This window comes from Rhinolophus ferrumequinum, chromosome 10 (assembly GCF_004115265.2).
Source record: "Rhinolophus ferrumequinum isolate MPI-CBG mRhiFer1 chromosome 10, mRhiFer1_v1.p, whole genome shotgun sequence".
Taxonomy (NCBI): domain Eukaryota; kingdom Metazoa; phylum Chordata; class Mammalia; order Chiroptera; family Rhinolophidae; genus Rhinolophus; species Rhinolophus ferrumequinum.
The window spans coordinates 49546593-49566836 of NC_046293.1; the positions used below are offsets into that span (position 1 = coordinate 49546593).

Below are 20244 nucleotides of genomic sequence, written 5' to 3' on the forward strand. Positions count from 1 at the left end.
AGGATGCCATAGAGATATAGGAAAAGGAGGAGCCAGCCGATTGCTTAGGCAGAGTTTAACTGAGCTCTAGCGTGTAGGCAGGGCACCATGGTCCAATCCAGTCCTAAGCTTTGAAATGGCATAAAATCTAACTTAATTCAGCCTCATCAGCACGTCAAGAGTTAACCAGACTCACAAAAAAATGGTTTATATACAAGAATACCAATCTATTAAGCTATTGGAGCAATATGCGGTCTGACAATTAAATTCGCGAACTCATCCTAGAAAAAGGTGCTACATATCTCATTGCTGAATATCACTACGGTCACCTTTGAAGTACTCCCCTTGGGAAGCTATGCACCGTTGCCAGTGCCTAGTCCACCCTACAGAGCAATTTTGGAATTCTTTTTCTGGAATAGCCATCAGAGCTGTCATGGAATAGCCATCAGAGCTGAATGTCATCAAACTGTCTTCCTTTTAATATTTCCTTTCTCTTCGGGTAAAGAAAGAAGTCATTGGGAACTAGATCAGGTGAGTAGGGAGGGTATTCCAATACAGTTATTTGTTTACTGGTTAAAAACTTCCTTATAGACAGTGCTGTGTGAGCTGGTACATTGTCATGATGTGAGAGCCATTGGCGAATTGTTGGTGAAAATTGCAGGTTGTCTAACTTTTTCACGCAGCCTTTTCACACAGCACTTCCAAATAGTAAACTTGGTTAACTGTTTGTCCAGTTGGTACACATTCATAATGAGTAATCCCTCTGATATCAAAAAAGGTTAGCAACATCGGTGCAACAAGTTCGCGAACTTAATTTTCAGACCTTTACATTGTCAGATCTATATATGGCAACTGTGTGTCTGGTCTGTGTCCCGTCCCTTTAATCAGATGTGCTTTGCTCATGCGTAAAAAAGCCACTAGGTACAAGAAATAAGCCCAGCTGGTAGCTTATCCTACAGTTTCTTGAATATGTATAGATTAGTTCTTATTTGCCTTCATCTTCCATGCTTTTCCCAGTATCATTTTGCTCTGTACCTAACACTCATCTCAGACCCCCTTTGTTCTGATGATTCATTTGAACTTCTGTGGTTTGAACTCAGCATTATCCCCTGGACAGTGTTCAATGTTCAATGTTCAATGTTCTGATGTTCAATTTCAGCCTTTAAGTATTGAAGCCTCTGGTAAGACCTGCATTTAACCCTTCCAGCTTTCCTACTAGAGACGGAAAATCAAATATCTTCCCAATTAGCCCCCCTGGGATCTCCATTCCTCCTTTTCTGCCTTCTCCTTGCCTGCTTCCCTATATCATTTCCTCCTTTCCTTCCATCTTCCCTCCCTCCTTCTTTTTGTTCCTTCCAAGAAAATTTGCACATACTATGTCAGGCACTGTAAACAAAATAGGTGCATTACCTACCCTTATGAAACTTATAGCCTTGTGGGAATAAGACAGTAATCACATTGTTAGATAATTCGAATGGTGCTAGTACAATGAAAGAAAATAATACCTACCATGTAATCAGAGTATAAAACGGGGCCTAATCTGGCCTTAGAAGTCAGAGAAACCCTCTCTCAGGAAGACCTGAGAGATTAGTATGCATTAGCCAGGCAAAGGGGGAAGAGCTTTCTGGGGAAAGGGACAGTAGGCTATGAAATGAGAAGGAGTTTGGCTCATTGGAGGAGTAGAAAAGGCCAGGACAACTTGAGTGAGAGGAAGAGTAGCTGGAGAGTGAACTAGAAAGATGGTATAAGAGCCAAATCATATTATGCATTCTAAGTCTTACCATTCTCGAGCTATGTCACTGAAGAGTGACAGGATGATGTTTGTGTTTTTAAAAGGTCATTTTGGCTCCTGGTTTGAGGACGGATTGGAAAGGTCAGGAGTGGTTACCTGCTCTGGTAGGATGGATAACGCCACTGCCTTGCTCCATTCCTTGCATGTAGGCAATGCATTTCTATAGGGCACGAATGAAGAAGTCATGCCACAAGTAGCATGGTTGGCAGAGGTGAGGCCAGAGCTACTGATGCCAAAACACCCCAGACTCCTGGCCTAATGTCCCTTTGCTGCTGCTGCCAGCCTGGAAAACTCAGAGGGACTCCCTCCAGGATGTTCTGCTCCTTGCTCTGACTGAAGATGCCAAGCTCTAGTCCTCAAGAAAAGGAATACATTTTGTTTTTAGTCTCACACCTGGCAGGGAAGCAGCTACAGCTGCTATTTTCTCCAACTCCCTGCCAGTCAACGGTATAGACAGTACTTTGCCTGTTCTGTAATGAGGAAGGCTCTCTGTGTGTGTGTGTGTGTGTGTGTGTGTGTCTGGCCTATAGAGGATCAATCCCCAACATAAGGAAGCCATGTGGTCCTGCATTGGGGCACAGCAAGGGAGTGAGTCACCTAGGCCCCTAACCTTTGTAAAGAAAGGTGGTTAGCATTCCCAGATAGCCATGACTGGGGGACAACTACCTCCAGGAAAACGGCTCAGAGTCAGCTTTGTCAGCCAGGCTCTGGTCCAGCAGATCCAACTGTTATCTAAAGCCTCCTTGTGCAAAAATCTCTCCTATTCACTAATGGGCAACTGGCCTTGGTTGGTAACCGGTGACTCCTAAGACTACTTCTTATTGGGCTGTCAACGGGGGATCATGCCAAGATAGTAAGTAGTGTCACATCCACGTGCCTCCAGTGCCACAGTTTCTCCCCCGAAGCATAAGACCTTACTCTCATATTCTATACTTCATGTAGGCTGTCAGTCACCAGCATTTTCCATGCCCCCACCATCCTTCTGTTCCTTTGACAGTACACTCACACCTAGGAGGTTTATGCAGACCAGGATGCAGTTACCCTAATATTGTGAGTGCAACAGATATGTAGAGATAATTGCTCTCCACAGCCCAGAGTTCCTTCCAAACAGGTATACTTGCTTTCTGCATCAGAAACAAGATTCTCCATTTAGACACTGTGTTCTAAGAACCAGCACTCTTGCTGAAGGAAAATCAGTGGGAGTTCTGTCTCTATCAAGACTGCCTTAATCCCGATGTTGAGCTTCTGATCCCAATCTTCCAGGACCAGCTCCAGAGAATTTGGGTTTCCATGAAGCTAAAATTCTCAGGGCCCTTATAATGTCAGTTGAATTGGGAAGGTCATTGAGGGGGAAAATAGCTTTACAGATGCTCTGCTTCTCAGCTAATATGCAGGGATACCAGTAGACCTGTGGAACACTTTTTCACCTTCCACTGATTAATAGAGATGATCTTAAATATCCTCTAGGACCACCCTATGCTAGGCAGTCCTCTGTTGAACTACCTCTCAGTTAACCCAGGAAGTGTATCTAGGAGCCTAGAGATATATTCCTTGGCCCATATACTTACTACATAGCTAAGTCTTTCACATCATGCTTGAGGTGTTAGCAGATCTGAGACAGAAGACTCACAGGATCATTTTATATAATGAGTAGAAGACTCGCAGGATCGTCTTATATGATGATTATGTCTTCTCTGCTCTGATATCCCCAAAAGTTTACTTCCTCAAGGAAAGAAAAAAATGTATCCGGTCCAAGCTTGAGGATACATACCTCAGCTGAAGAGTTCGTTTACCTCTGCCCTAATCAAAACTTGAAAGTATTGCCTTCAACCTGCAGTAGGGATCATCTTATTACCTGTGACCTCTTCCCTGAGCTAGCTTTCTCAAGAAGTTGATCCTAATCAGTGGAAATGACTTCTTAGGAGCTATCCAGGCCTTTGAGATATGCAGATTTATTCTTCAAGTGATAGTCTTCTTGGACTTACACAACTTAGAACAGTAGTTCTCAAACTTTATCATGTATCAGAATCACCTGGAGGGCCTGTTAAATCACATTGCTGTGCCCCACCCGCAGTCTTTCCAATTTCAGGAGGTCCCAGGTAGGGCCCAAGAATTTGCATTTCTAACAAGTATCCAGGTTATGCTGCATCTACTGGACTGGAACTGAGAACCATTGTCTTAAGCCGGTGCTGTGTGTCAGAAACTTTAATATTAGTGGTTGGTGGAGGCTCTACTGTCTCCAGGGGTCATCCTATCCTAGCTAGAGCAAAAGATGACTCTCCAGTGCAGGCAATGGTTTCATGCCTATGCTCAGGGTCTGTCCTCATGGAGGTTATATTCTAGTGGAGGAAGACAGACAATAGTATATTTGTTAGGTAATGACTAGATGAGATCCAGGGTTTGTATACAAATGAGAAGACCAGATGTATATTTGTTTCAATCCAGAGAAAGGCCCATACTTAATTGCTCCATGTTTCACAACATCAACCCACCACGTCATAATTACCCATTTACAATTCTGATTCTAGCCCAGAGGAAATCGTAGTGATCCTCTTGTATGACACTCCTAATTTGTTTCTGCCTCAGAACTTTTGCAATTGCTATTCTCCCTATCTGAAAGCTGTCCCCCCAAATGGTATCATGGTTTTCACTCTCATTTGTTCAGACCTCTTAGAATGTCATCTCAGCTAGATTTTTCCAGTCCAGCCTACTTCATATAGTACTCTTGTCGCTCTGCTTCTTTGCCCTGCTTTATTTTTCTTCAAAGCATCACTACTAACTAATTTGTTTATTGCTTGCTTTCCTCACTAAAATGTAAGCTCCATGAGGACAGACAGAGTTTTTATTTTTCCAATCCTGGATCCCCTGGAGTCTAGAATAGTGCCTAACATGTAATAGGTGTTCAGTATTTGTTGACTGAATACATTATGAAACCTATAATGTGCTAATTCCTGTTCTCCTGGGTTAGAATCACACCTGGGTGACTGCCATGCCTACTTCTCTTTTCTAAATGTTCTGGTACGCCACAACTATTATCCTCAACATCAGCTTCACCTTGTCATCACAGTGGTCTAAATATAGATCTGTACCCATCCATAGTCATGATACCATCCTGGTGGCATGAATGGATTCATCCGAATGGCATACAACATCCCCTTTATTGCCCTCCATCTATGCCAGCCTTTGATAATCATTGTCAAAGAGATCGTCTGTCCTCATGAACTACTCAACTTCATGGTAGTAATGTCTAGTCTTATCCTGGTTTGGAGGATACTGTCCAAAGCTCTTTACATCTTCATTTCCCTATCCACTACTTACAGGGTTAATGGTCAGAGCATATGAACCAGGTCTACCTAAGAATACCTAAGTGCTCTTCCTCTCTAGCTGCTGCAGAATTCTTTTCAAACATATTCTTATACTTTTCTCCTCTAGAATGCCTTCTTTCATAATATTACAATATTTGTCCCTACTGTTTGCCTGGATTTCATGCCAACACCCTAATAGCTGAGTGATACCTAGACAGCTCTGGGAAGCCTAAGAGGACCTTTTAAATGCCTTCCTATACACTGAAAGGATCAATATAAAGAATATGCCTTTCATTGCTGGGTACCAGGGTATGACACATGAGGTTAAATGTCATTTGACACTCCTCAGTGCACATTAGCTTTACCTGCTATGCTGAAAACAGAAAGACCACCAGCAGCTACGTAGTACAAGACAAAGGAAAGATGGACTTTAATCACATGGCCTTCTGGGTCCAACTGACCTTCTTGTGGGTTCAGTCCTTTTTTTGCCTTTCACTCTCTTTCAAGTTCCCTAAACCCTGAATTCTAGCTACCAACCTCAACAACTGAAGAAAGGTGATTATATTTGGGACAAAATTCTAGATTTCTTCAGTGCCCTAGCTAATTCCTATACTTGAGCCATTAGAATGGACCTAAGTTCTCTTGAGAGGTCTATCAGATGGCCCCTTCTTTTCCAGTGCAAACCCAGAACATTTCAGCTTTCTCCTCTGGAGGAAGGATTCAGGGTATCCCATTTCTAGCCCCATTAAACTATACCAGCAATAAAAATAATCTTGGAATGAGTACAAATTCAGCTACTGGCTTAGTTTGGTTGCCTCTGGAATTCGTCGGCACCATCTCTTGTTTGACTCTCTAACTTACTTCTTTGCTCTTGTGATTCCTGGTTCTCTAGCTTTGCTAAGCTGTGAACCCTACTACTACCACTTTCCTTAGGCACCCTAGCTTGTATGGCAATGTTTAGACCCCTTCCTCAGCCCACTCTTCCTTAGTTACAATACTGTGTTCACCTGGAGGCTTCATGTACCAACACCCTACCTTAAGGGATGCTTCTCAGCCTCCCCATTGGAGAGATGAGGATTGGACATATATTTTCTAGAACTGCCTAGATATTAAACATTCTCTTATCATCAGTCCACCATCAAATTATTCATCCAAATTTTGATTCATAAGTCAACCATAGTTTGTTACTAAGATTCCTGGGAAACCAAGTTACTAAGATTCCTGGGAAACTATATTTGAAATTTAAAAGTTGTGTGATAAGCAGAAAATTAGGAAAAAGTGAAATGTATCATTTGTAGGTTAGGAACAAAATTAAAGAAAATCCAGTTTAAAGGATCTATGACTGTTTCCTCATATCATCCATTTCTCTAAGGCTGGAATATTTATGTCTTACCAGTATCTTTCTCTTAAATAGTACTAAATAAACACTACAAAATTCATAGTATCCAGGTCCAATTTTTTTACTCTATTTACCCTCAACAAACATATTCATGCTATAAGAATTTGATACATTACAATTGTTAATTGATTTGTTGATTTCTTCAATTATATCCCAGGTCCAATGAAATGTAAGCTTCCTATGAACATTTTATAGTCCCTCTAGATTATAAATTCCATGAGAACTTATTATTCCTTAGTACCTGGCACAATGGCTGGCACATAATGAGTCCGCAATAAATATTTGTTAAATGTATGAATGAATTAATAGTGAATAGAGGTTTGTTAAGATTATCATCAGGAAGATATTTTCAGCTATTTCTTAAGGTGACATATTTCTTCCATTAACTACTCTTTATTTTGTGTTGGTTTTTACTTGTTTAACTTTCAGAAAGTAACATCTTCAAGTTGGGGAATTACACTAATATAATCATAGGCAAGGCCTAAGTACTTCTGAGAAACTTTTTTTTTTCTGGAACTCCCAACCCTAACTGACCTGAAGGTTCCCTAGGTGCCTTTTTGAGATGATATATCCTTGATTTGTGCTCATTTAGTTTTCCAAGAACTCTTGGGGATCATCGATCCTAGACAGAAAAAGGGATCTAAAGGATCAAGTGTCTTGGGGATAAGGCAATGAGTAACTAACTGACATTTCCTTGCCTTTACCTAATTAAGGTAGACTCATTAGTGCAGTAATTTATTAAGAACATTTTCAATGAAGACATAGGAGTTGGTAGTGGATAGAGGAGAGAAGGGATGGATTGCCTCTCCAATTTCAGCTTTCGTTTTCATTGTTGGAGTTACAAACCACAGAATGTGTAGGGAGCTTTTTTAGCTTTTACTTTCCCCAAATTTTTAAACATCTTTATTGAGATAAAATTTACATATCATAAAATTCACCCATTTATCATGTATAATTTGGACTTAAGATTTCCAAGGAGCTTGGAAGTCACCATTTCACCCTAACAAGCAAAAGTAAAAAGACAGAAAAATCGGCAACTCTTCCTGGATCCATAAGAGAGGGGAGTACAGAGGGCAAACTGCTGACCCCAAAATTGGAGAGACAGACAGGCAACTACAGTTTATCACAGCTTACTGGAGCACAGACTCACCAGCAGAAACCTCCTCAGGAGCCAATGATGGGGTAGGAAAACCTGAACTGTAATTGATAATTGCTGGAGGCTCAGTGCTGACAACTCTGGGAGTTAAAAACTACAAGGGGGTCCGAGTCAAGGGGAGGTCTCCACAATATCGTGAGATTTCCTTCTAGGGCCTCAACCAAATTCTCACAGTAAACATCAAAGAAAAATCTCCTGAGGTTTCTGGCTGCAGGAGGAGAAAAGAAGCCATTATGAAATATGCCAGAGCATTCTATCCTTAACAAAGGCTGTCCTCAGGAAACTACGTAGTTAACCAGAGCCTACCTTGCTGGGGTATTATCAGTTAGTCTCTGACCTGAGGAAGAAAAATACCCAATTCCAGCCCACTTCAGCCATTCTTTCTCACCTAAAGGGGGAAGAAAAAAATCTGAGAAACACTTGTGAAGTTCACAGTCCAGAGGCATAGGCTCACTAAAAGACTGGGACACAATCATAGGACTATAGAATGTTTCCCCTCCCCCAACACCTTACCACCACATTACTAAAGGTCTGTTTACAGTACTTTGTTTTACTTGGTACATCATGTCTGGCCATCAAGAAAAATATTACAAGGCATATACAAAAAGGCCAAAAAAAAAAAATTTGAGAGACAGAGCAATCATCAGAACCAGACACGGCAGGGATGTTGGAGTTATCTGATAAGGAATTTAAAACACCTATGATTAATGTGCTAAGGGCTCTAATGGGTAAAATAGACAGCATGCAAGCACAATGTAAGCAGAGAGATGGACATCCTAGGAAAGAACCAAAAAGAAATGCTGGAGATAAAAAATACTGCAACAGAAATGAAGACTGCCTCTGATGGGCTTACTAGTAGACTGGACATGGTTGAGGGAAGAATCTCTGAGCTAGAGGATACATCAATACAATCATCAAAACCCAAGAAGCAAAGAGAACAAAGACTGGGGGGAAAAAAAACATTATTCAAGGACTGTGTAACAATGGCAAAAGATGTAAAATACACATAATGGGAACACCAGGAGAAGAAAGAGAGAAAAGAATAGAAAAAAATATTTGAAAAAATAATGAGAAAAAATAATCAATTTTCCCAAAATTGATGTCAGACATCAAACCACAAATCCAGGAATCTCAGAGAACACCAACAAGACAAATGTGCAAAAAAACAAAGCAAAACAAAACAACAACAACAAAACCCTACACCTAGTCGTATTATTTTCAAATTACAGGAAATCAAAGATAAAGAAAAATGCTGAAAGAAGACAAAGGAAAAAAATCTTACCTACAGAGGACCAAAGATAAGAATTATATCTGACTTCTCAGAAACCATGCAAGCAAGAAGAGAGTTGAGTGAAATATTTAAGTTATTGAGAGAAAAAAAAAAACCCTAGAATTCTGTATCCTGCAAAATTATCCTTCAAAAGTGAAGGAGAAATAAAGATTTTCTCAAACACAAATTGAAGATATTTTTTCGCAATAGACCTGCCTTGCACGAAATGTTAATTGAAGTTCTTTAGAGAGAAGGAAAATAGAAACTTGGATCTACATAAAGAAAAGAAGAGCATCACTTATTCAAAAATGGAATAAGTGAAGATAAAATAAAAACTTTTATTTTTCTTATTCTTAATTAGTATAAGAGGTAACAGTTTGTTCAAAATAATAATATATTTGATTAGGTATACTCAGGTATATGTTATATGCATATGCTTATGTATGTTTATATGTAACTGAAATGAAAGACACTAATGATACAAAGGACAGGAGGAGGAATTGGGATTATCTTGTTATTATAAGGTACTTATACTACTTGTGAAACAGTATGATGTTATTTGAAAGTGAATTTGGGCTAGATATCGACATTTATTTCAAATTCTAGGGAAACCACTAAAAAAAGGAAATAAGTATTACTTATATGAAAGGAGAGAATATGGAATCATAAAATGTTCAATTAAAACCACAAATGGCAGAAAAAAGAGTGGAAGGCAAAAATAGGAACAAAGAACAAGGGCACCAAATAGAAAATAATAATGAATATGGTACATATTAATCCAACTATTTCAATAATCACTTTGAATGTCAGTGGTCTAAGTGCACCAATTAAAAGACAAATTGTCAGAGTGAATAAAAAAACATGACCAACTATATATTGTCTATAAGAAACCAACTTAAATATAAAGACACATTTAGATGAAAAATAAATGGATGGAGAAAAACATACCATGTTAACACTAATAAAAAGAAACCAGGAGTAGTTATATTAATTTTAGACAGAGTAGACTTCCAAGTAAGGAAAGTTATCAGGGATAAAGAAGGGGATTACATAGTGATAAAGAGATTGATTCTCCAAGAAGACATAACAGTTCTTAATGTGTATTCACTTAACAACACAGCATCAAACTACATGAGACAAAAAGTGATAGAGCTACAAGGATAAATAGATGGATTCACTATCAAAGTGGGAAATTTCAATATCCCTCTCTCAGAAATAGATCATCCAGCAGACAGAAAATAGTAAGAACATAGTTGAACTCAATATCACCAATCAACTGAATATAATTGACATAAACAATTAATCCAACAATAGCAGAATATTTTTCTCAATACACATTTTACATTGGATATTCACCAAGATAGACCATGTTCTGGGCTATAAAACACAGCTTAACAAATTCAAAAGAACAGAAATTATACAATGCCCACTTTCAGGCCACAATGGAGTTAAACTAAAAATCACTAACAGAAAGATAACTGGAAAATCCCCAAATATGTGGAGATTCAGCACACACTTTTAAATAACACATGTGTCAGAGAAGAAATTTCAAGAAAATTTTTAAAATATTTTGAGTTAAATGAAAATGAAAACTGACCAAAATTTGTAGCAGAAGCAGTACTTAGAGGGAAATTTATAGCATTGAATGCATATATTAGAAAAAAAGAAAGATCTCAAATCAGTAATCTAAGTTTCCACCTTAGGAAACAAGAAAAAGAAGAGCAAATTAAGTCCAAAGTAAGCAGAAGAAAATAAATAAGAATTAGAGCAGGAATCAATAAAGTTAAAAACAGGAAATTAGTAAAGAAAATCAATCCAAAATGGTTCTTGAAAAAGATTAATAAACTTTATAAGACTCTAGCCAGGTTAACAAAGAAGAAAAAAGGACACAATTGCTAATATTAGAAATGAAAAGAGGTGACATCACTACAGATCCCATGGGAATTAATAGGTTAATAAAGGAATACTATGAACTCTACAAAATGGATCAATTTCTTGAAAAACACTATCTGCCAAAATTCACACAAGAAATAGGCCTATGCTTATTAAAGAAGTTGAATCAATAATTAGTACCTTTCCAAAAAAGAAAGCACCAGGTCTGGGTAGTTTCACTAGTGAATTTTGCCAAACATTTAAGAAAGAAATTTTACCAATTCTGTACAATCTGTTTCAGAAGATGGAAGCAGAGGAAATACTTCTTAACTCATTCTATGAGACCAGCATTACCATAACACCAAATTCAGACAACAACATTACAAGAAAACTACAAATCAATATCTCCTATGAACACAGATGCAACAATTTTTAACAAAATATTAGTAAATTAAATCCAAGAACTTATAAAAAGAAGTATACACCATGACCAAGGGGATTTATTCCAGGTATGCAAGGCTGGTTCAACATTCAAAAATCAATTAATATAATCCATCATATAAACAGACCAAAATAGCAAAATCATGTGATCATATCAATAGATGAAGAAAAAGCATTTAACAAAATCCAATACCCACTCATGATAAAAATTCTCAGTAAACTAGGAATATAAGGGAACTGTCTCAACTTGATAAAGACTGCAGCTAACGTCATACTTACGGGTGAGAAGCTTTAAGCTTTCCCACTAAAATCAGGTACAAGGCAAGGATGTTTCCTCTCACCACTCCTTTTTCTCATTTTACTGAACGTCCTTGTTAATTCAATAAGGCAAGAAAAAGAAGTAAAAAGTATACAGATTGAGAAGGAAGACATAAAACCATTTTTGTTCACAGATGGAATGATCATCTATGTAGAAAATCTGAAAGAATTTACAAAAAATTCCTGGAACTAAGCTACTATAGTAAGGTTGTATGATAGGTTGACATGCGAAGTCAATTTCCTATACATCAACAGTTAATAAGTGGAATTTGAAATTAAAAACACAATACCATTTATATTAGCAACCCAAAAGTGAAATACTTAGTGATAAATCTAATAACATATATACATGATCTTTATGAGGAAAAGTAAAAAACTGATGAATGGAATAAAAGAATAAATGGAGAGGTATTCCATGTTCATAGATAAAAGACTCAATATTGTCCAGATGTCAGTTCTTCCCAATTTGATCTATAGATTCAACACAATCCCAATCAAACTCCCAGCAAGTTATTTTATGGATATAAGTAAGCTGATTCTGAAGTTTATATGGAAATACAAAAGACCCAGAATAGCCAACATGATATTGAAGGAATAAAGTTGGAGGCCCGACACTACCTGACTTTAAGCTCTAGTAATCAAGACAAGTGGTATCGGTGAAAAAATAGACAAATCGATCAGTGGAACATAATAGAGAGCCCAGAAATATAGTCAACTGATCTTTGACAAAGTAGTCAAGGCAATAAAATGAAGCAAAGATAGTCTCTCCAACGAATGGTGATGGAACAACTAGACATCCATGTGCCCAAAAAAAAAAAAAAATCTAGCTACAGACCTCACTCACTTCACAAAAACTAACTCAAAATGAATCATAGACTTAAATGTAAAATACGAAACTATACAACTCCTAGAAGATAACATAGGAGAAAACTAGATGACCCTGGGTATGGTAATGCCTTTTTAGATACAACACCAGTCATGATCCATGAAAGAAATAATTGATAAGCTTGACTTCATTAAAATTAAAGTATACAATTCAGCAGTTTTTAAGCACATTCACAGATTTATGTAATCACTCCAAGTTTAGGACATTTTCATCACCCCTTCCCCCCACCACACGCACACAAAATCCTATACTCTTTGGCAGTCACTCCTCATTTCACTGCAGCCCTGAGCAACTGGGGATCTATTTTTTGTCTCTATAGATTTGCCTATTCTGTACATTTCCTGTAAATGAAATCATATGCTATGTGGTCTTTTGTGACTGGCTTCTTCCACTTAGCATAATGTTTTCAAAGTTCATCCATGTTGCAGCATGTTTCATTCTGTTCATTGCCAAGTAACATTCTAGTGTATGGATATGGCACATTTTATTCATCCATTCATCAGTTGACAGACATTTGGACTGTTTCCACTTTTTGCCTATTATGAACAAAGCTGCTGTGAAGATTTGTGTGCACGTTTATGTGTGTACATGTTTCCATTTTCCTTGGGTATACACCTAGGAATGGAGTTGCTAGGTCATATGGTAACTGTTTAATTTTGAGAAATTGCCAACCTGTTTTTCATATTGGCTAATATACAAGGGTTCCAATTTGTCCACATCATCTCTAACACTTACTTTTTAAATATATAACAGGTATCCTCATGCTGTAAAAAGGAATCTCATTGTGGCTTTGATTTGCATTTCCCTAATGTTGAGAACCTTTTCATGTGTTTATTGGTTATTTGTGTACCTTCTTTAGAGAAATGTCTATTCAAACCCTTGCCCATTTTTTTGTTTTAATATCACAATTTCATTTGCTATTTCATCGAATAGAATATTTTAAGATTAATCTGCTTTATTTGTCAGAGCAGGTTTAGGCTTACAGAAATTTGAACAGATTGTACAGAGTGTTTCCATACATCATCTCTCTTCTCTGCTCGTTTTCCCGTTACTAACACTGTGTTTTACAGTTGTACAGTTCTATAAGTTTTGACAATGCATGATGCTATGTAATCACTATTATAGATTCATACAGAATAGTTTCACTGCCCTAAAAATCCCTCGTGCTGCACCTGTTTATCTCTACTCCAACCTCTTGGCAACAACCGATCTTTTTACTGTCTCTACAGTTTTGCCTTTTCCAGGATGTCATATAGTTGGAATCATACAGTATATAGCCTTTTCAGACTGGCTTCTTTCACTAAGCAATATGTGTTTAAGTTTCCTCATTATCTTTTTTTGGCTTGATGGGTCATATCATGGCAGGGGTTTTGCCTCCTGGAACTCTCATTCCTACCTAGATTTTCTGTATTTTCTCTTTTTATTGCTGAATAATAAATATTTCATCGTATGGATGCATCACAGTTTCTCCATTCCTCTTTTGAAGGATATTTTAGTCGCTTCCACTTTTGGGCAATTATGAATAAAGTTGCTATAAACATTCATGTGCAGGTTATTATGTGAATATAGTTTTCAACTCATGTGGGTAAATACTTAGGAGTGTGATTACTGGATCATGTGGTAAGGCTATATTTAGCTTTATAAGAAACTGCCAAACTGTCTTTTAAAGTGACTGTACCATTTTGCATTCCCACCAAGGATCCTCCTCCACATTCTTGTCACCATTTGGTATTATCAGGCTTTTTGTTTGTTTGCTGGCCGTTATAATAGGTTGTAACGGTATCTCACTGTTTTAATTTGAAGTTCCCTAGTGACATAGGATGTTGAGCATCATTTCATATGCTTATTTGCCATCTGTACGGCTTCTTTGGTGAGGTATCAGTTCAGATCTTTTGCTCATTTTTAAATTGGGTTATTATATCTTTATTATTGAGTTGCAAGAGTTATTTATATATTCCAGATATTAATCCTTATCAGATATACATTTGCATTCTTTTTCTCTCATCCTGTGGGTTGTCTTTTCAATTTTTTGATAGTAGCATTTGCAGCACGAAAGTTAATTTTGTGTAGTCAAGTGGTTTTATCTCCTAGTTATTTGCATTCCTATTGTTTGTGGCCAGAGTGTGCAGGGGCAGAAATAAAAAATAAGTAAGAGGAAGGGCAGTAGAAGCAGCAAGAAGAGAGGTGACTGTGGAGAGGCATTGAAGCAAAGACATGGGTGGAGCAGAGGAAGGAGTAAAGAGGCTCCTAGTAAAGGATGCCCCTCTTGCTCTGGGAGTCCTTGCCCCACGGCCCAGGTGTAGCCCCGCAGACGTGCTGGCTTCACCACCAGGATCCTGCACCCTCTCGTATTGCAGGCGTGAGAAGGGGTTATTCCCGCAGGGGTCTTGCCTCTAGGTACTCCCATTGCTAGCCAGTTTTTCTATATTTTCTCTGAAAGGTAACATACATGGAAAAGTAGTTTTTGAGGTCCCTCAACGGTAAATACCAGTGTTTAATGTTCCTCAAGGGCAAAGACTCTGTTTCACTTATCTTTTCATCTCTTAGCACCTAAAACCTTGCACACAGCCTTCCAAAGCGTGTTTGTTCAAAGAGTGATAGAGATAAGAGACAATGGATAGGGCCTGAGGGAGAGGTTATCATCCATCAGTTGCTGAGGATGCTTGAGTGCAAGGCGCCTCAGGCAGTCCCGGCTAGGGGAGGTATCTCTGCTGACAAGACGGGAAGCAACTAACTGATTTCTGATTCCCACTGTATACAGGAGCTGAAGGCTCCGGAGGTTGATATCGGGCCGAGAACCCTCTGGAGGGTGAAGAAACTAAGCCGAAAACAAATCTGAGCTGCGTTCTTGGGGGGAGGAGGAAAAGGAGGAGAAAGGCGAGCAGGGGGAGGCGGAGCCTCCTGACCAGAATCAGCCAGTGGGGGTTGGGAAGCCTCTCCGCTTTCCCCTCCCTGTTGCCTCCACCTGGCTCCTCCCTGTGCGCGCTAGCTCCCCTGCCCCCTTCCCCAAGGACAGTGTGCAAGGAAGCCGCGGTCGAGAAGAGCTAAAAGAGAAAGGCAAGAGGGGTCCTTGTTTAACGAGCGAGGGGGAAAGCCGAGACCGAGGTTGGCGTGCAGGGAGGAGGCGGTGGGGAGAACTGAAAGGAGCAGCAGGGAAAAGAAGAGGTGTTGTGGCATCAGAAGCAGGAGCCAATAGGGGGGATGGGTAGAGCAGTCGTGAAGAACCCTTGCCCCTTGGTTCCCGTCCCTCGGCTTGCAGCACTGCCCCATTCCCTGGTAATCGGGTGGGTGGGTGGTGCTCGCACCTCGTTGCCCTTGGCCGCCCGACTCCTACCCTGGTACTCATCCTTTTCAAATCAGTGCACGTATGATGCTGTCTCTATGCATTTCTCCCTCACGCGTGCTTCTCTACACACGTGATTTTATGTTTATGTTTTAATATCTTTGTTTCTACGTGCGTGTCACTGTGGATCTCTAAAGGGTGCTTATCTATGAATCTGTGTGTATTTCTGTGTCCTGTGCCTCAAAAACTGTCTTAGAGATGCAGGAGAAGAAAATGAGCTGTGTTTTGCAGTCAGCACTCTTAACCTACCTCTTGTTACTATGACTTCCCTCTTTCACTGAAGTCTCCAGGAGTGGAAGATCCAGGAGTGTGGATTTCTATCAATGATGAGCTCCCAGAGTAGATGAGAAGGAAAAAAAACTCGGGAAAAGAGATCAGCATACTCATATTTTGTTCTTTTCTTTCCAAATTTTTGCCTTCCTGTTTGCAGTAGCCATGTAGTCTTTCCTTTCTTGAGAACAGTAGAAATTTGGACATAAATATTAGTTCAAGAGAGTGTCTCTATTCATGTGGGTTTATATTTCTTTCACTATTTGGCACTATATGCTTTCTTAGGTTCTATTTGTATCTGTATGTGTTAGAAGTGCAGAGAATATGGAGCTGTATCAACATATTTAAATTTTTTCATATATTTATGTGCATTTTTGTATTGTCGGTCAGTTCACTAATGCTTTCAGCAAGTATTTATTGAACTCGTGTTATGTGCATAGACTTCGCTAGGCTTTGATAGGCTGTGGGAGAGTTTTAAAAATGAACGTGATCCCTTCCTAGAGGAATTCGCAGTCTAGTTAGGGAAAATGACTTTTGCAATCATCTAGTCCATAGTTCTGCAAACTTTATGTAAAAGGCCAGATAGTAAATATTTTAGGCTTTGTAGGCTATTGGTCTCTGTCGCAACAATCTACTCTGCTGTTGTAGCACAAAAGCAGTCATAGATAATACGTGAAAGAATGAGAGTGGTATGGACACAGAAATTTGAATTTCATATAATTTTCACATGCCATGGAAAAATTTTTTTAACTATTTAAGAATATAAAATCCTTTCATAGTTAGCTGCCATACAAAATGGCAGGAGGGCTGGATTTGTCCCATGGGCTGTAATTGGTTAACCCCTGGTCTAACATTTTCAATATGTAACAAGCAATTAAAATACTACATAAAGTAGTCGTTAAGTGAATGATCCAGTTCACTACATGCATGATCCTGTTCCAGACAATAAGTGATTAGAGGAGGCCCCAAAAGAAGCCCTCCTTGGCCTGTGGTAATCAGTGAAGCCGTAATAGGTTCAATAGGGGTGCGACTAAGACTAGTCTTAAATGATGGAGTTGGGTATTGATTTGTGGAAAAGGCCCACAGATCAATAAGGAACTGGATAGCCTTCTGGAAAAGGAATGCAGTGCTCCCAGACATGAAAGTGGGGAGGAGTAGAGTAATGTTCAGGTGATGATGGAACAGAATTCATGGGAGCAAAAGTTGAAGCTCTAGGAAAAGGCTAGATCATGGAAGCTTTGAATGCCAACCAAAGAATGCCAACTAAGAAGTTTGGATTTTGTCTGTCAGTACTGATTATATGAAGTTATGTCTGTGAATTTGTGTCTCTTAATAACCCTATGGGTGTTTGTGTACGTATGTGTTCATGAGTGTCTCATTGCATGTATTTCATTGGCATATGTGTGGATCTATGTGTTTCTGCGCTGATTTCCCCAGATTCCCAGCAGAAACATGAGCTATGCTAGGTCATCAGCCCCTGTTCGTGTGAGTGAATCCTCTTTCCACTGAGGCCTCGGGTCTATGACCTTCCCATGGAGGTGTATTTTGTGTCTCTAATAGAGAGGAAAAGGGAAACACAAGGAGAGGAAGACCAGCCATTGTGGTAGGCAATTCAGGTGGAAAGAGGCAGTGAGGATAGAAAAGAGGAGAACAGAAAAGGGATGATAAGAAGAAGGGAGAATAATAGGATTTGGTAACTTTTGATTCTGAGAGTGAGGAGGAGCTAAATTTAAAAATAACAGATTTTAGCCTGGATAACTGGGAGAGTGATGATTCTATTGGCATTTTGGGGATCCAAAAATATGTCTTGTGTATTCCTTTGAGAGCGATAAGCCCTAAAGACAAAACTACGAAGTTATTCACATGTCCTGTGTACATACCTGTGTATCTGTGACGGTGGTTTTGTGTTACTCTTCTCATTGGATCATATGTAGTGTGAGGGGCAAAGCTTGAAAACAAAGGCTCAAGAGATGTCTCGGGAGGTGGGACTCAAGAGATGCTCAAGAGCAATGGGAAAAGCCATAGAAAATTCCCTACCCATTCCTGAGCCTGACACCATTCATTTGCCCAAGCTCTAATGTGCCTTTATAACCTCAAACTCCAGTTCCAATTTAGCCCAATTCTGTAACACCCAACCCTAATCTTAACCATAACCCAACCTACCCTTGCTTTTCTGTTTCCACTTTGCTGGTTCTCATTTGATTCCTGTCCTCTGCACCAGTCCTTCCCCCCCTTCATTAAAAGGGAGGAATCCTTGAGCTAACTTGAGCTAACTTAACTTTCCTCCTTCCTTTCTCATTTCTGTTCAGTCAACCGCCCTTCTCTTTGACCTTTGCTTATTATCCAAATAGGCTCCAATTGGGGTGGGAAGGATTAGCCAGGACTTTTGCAGTCTTGGGCATGATTACTGTGACATTTTAGCTTGTCACTCTGTGGGGGTGGGGCTCTCCTCTGGAAGGAGTCCAAGCTCTCAGGCTGCACAGCCCAGACTTAGTATAGTGGGAGAGCCTGACTGAGGTGGCTCTATCCAGCCTAGCGGAGCCATTGCCAGAGCTCGGAGCACCTTGATCCAGCTGTGTCTTAACTGATCATTCTCTTGAATTCTAGAGTGGATCATGACCCATGAAGAGCACCATGCAGCCAGAACCCTGGGGGTCGGCAAAGCCATCGCCGTGTTAACCTCTGGTGGAGATGCCCAAGGTAAGGAGGAGGGCCCTGCTTGATTAGTGACAAAAAAACATGGCTGACAGGCCCCCTTAGCCTGTAGAACAGAACTGTCCTCCTTAATCGCCTCCTGCTATAGATTCATACTGGAATCCTGGGCTTTCCTGAAAAAATCTCTGTCAGGTCTAAGTCCTCAACTGCTTTTGGATTTTATTTGCTCTACTTTTATTTACCCAAATCTTCAGAAAACTTCTTTCCAAGTTTCTCTGAAGATGTAGGATGATTTGGGTCCTTTGGTACCTAAAAGACTGGTGTTTCCTCAGACAATATTGGAAAGAAAGAGATTAAAGAGATAAAATTGTTGAGAAGGCAATAGGTGGATTCCCTTCAAGTTCATTGGAAATGACGGGGGAGGGGAGACCCCGAGTTGGTATTTGGTGGGCTCTAGCTAGCTCTGCAGTACCAACTCGGATGTCTGCCGAGTTCCTGCACGGACCAGGGTCAGGCACCTACTCCTATAGCTCATGTTCTTCTACTAAGCACAGCTCTGCTCGTTCTCTGTTTCCTCTGGCCTTTCTTCCCCTCCCATCTCTTTAGCCCTTGAACACACAGAACAGCAGCAGTTATTCAGTGCAGATCTGTGGTGGGGTGGGCAAGTGGGCGAAAAGCCAGAGAAAACCCATTTCTGGGTTGAGGCTAAGAAACCCAGGCCTCAGAAAAATCAGGTCTATGGGAAAATGAAGCAGGAGATAGGGGAGGTGTGCCTCATTGTACTTTTTTGCTCCTTTGATGATCTTGTAGATTCTCATTTATACTACGTTGAAGAGAGGCAAAATCTCTTTCAAAGGGATACCAGGACATAGAGAATGTGGTGAGAAAGAGATTTCAGCTAATCTCCCCTTCCCGCTGCACCGCTCTCCTTAGGCTTTCCTAGACTTTGTGTTTTGCACCCACTTTGTATGGAGCAAATGTTCTCATATGTTCTTCTCATATGTTGTGAAGAAGTTGATTTCCTTTGGGAACTTACAGTTTAATGAGACAAGATAGCATACATTACTAGAATTCTTGGGGGGGGACACAGAAATAACAATAACCAAGTGTGCCTTAATCAAAATGGAATCCACTTATATAATGAAATGATAGGCCTTGGTTGGATTAACGAGGGAAAACTTCACAGAGAAGGTAAGTTTCAGGAAACTGAACACTTCGTTCAACTAAAGTGCTTACAACAGTGCCTGGTACATAGTAAGTACTCCATAAATGTATTGCTAATTAAATAAAGGTGAATTATTGAACATCTGCTGTGTGCCAAGCAGGATGGTAGTAGGTACTAAGGATGGATACATTAATGAAAAAGTCACACATTGTCTTTCTCATGAGTATATTCGTAAAGCTAGACGTTACGTCTATTTTAGTCTCTTTCTTTCCAACGCTGTCTGAGGAAACACCAGTCTTTTGTATATTTCATTATAATTGTGACATATATTATGAACAGAAGAATGCTAGAATGAGGAAACAGGGCACAGAGGTGTGAGTTTAAGACTAGTGG

At 39.6% G+C, this 20244-nt stretch overlaps 1 protein-coding gene across 3 annotated transcripts in view; it reads left to right on the forward strand.

Moving 5' to 3' along the window:
* PFKM (phosphofructokinase, muscle) overlaps positions 1 to 20244 on the forward strand; it is a 45853-nt gene that overhangs the window by 3964 nt on the left and 21645 nt on the right. The window contains exons 1-2 of one of the 3 annotated variants that reach the window (XM_033117277.1): positions 15307 to 15523; positions 18639 to 18731. In XM_033117277.1, the coding sequence (XP_032973168.1) occupies positions 18647 to 18731 (85 nt within the window). In that variant the 5' untranslated portion in view covers positions 15307 to 15523; positions 18639 to 18646. Of the gene's footprint in view, positions 1 to 15306; positions 15524 to 18638; positions 18732 to 20244 lie in introns of those variants that run through there. The other 2 variants (XM_033117275.1, XM_033117276.1) reach the window with 2 other exon arrangements.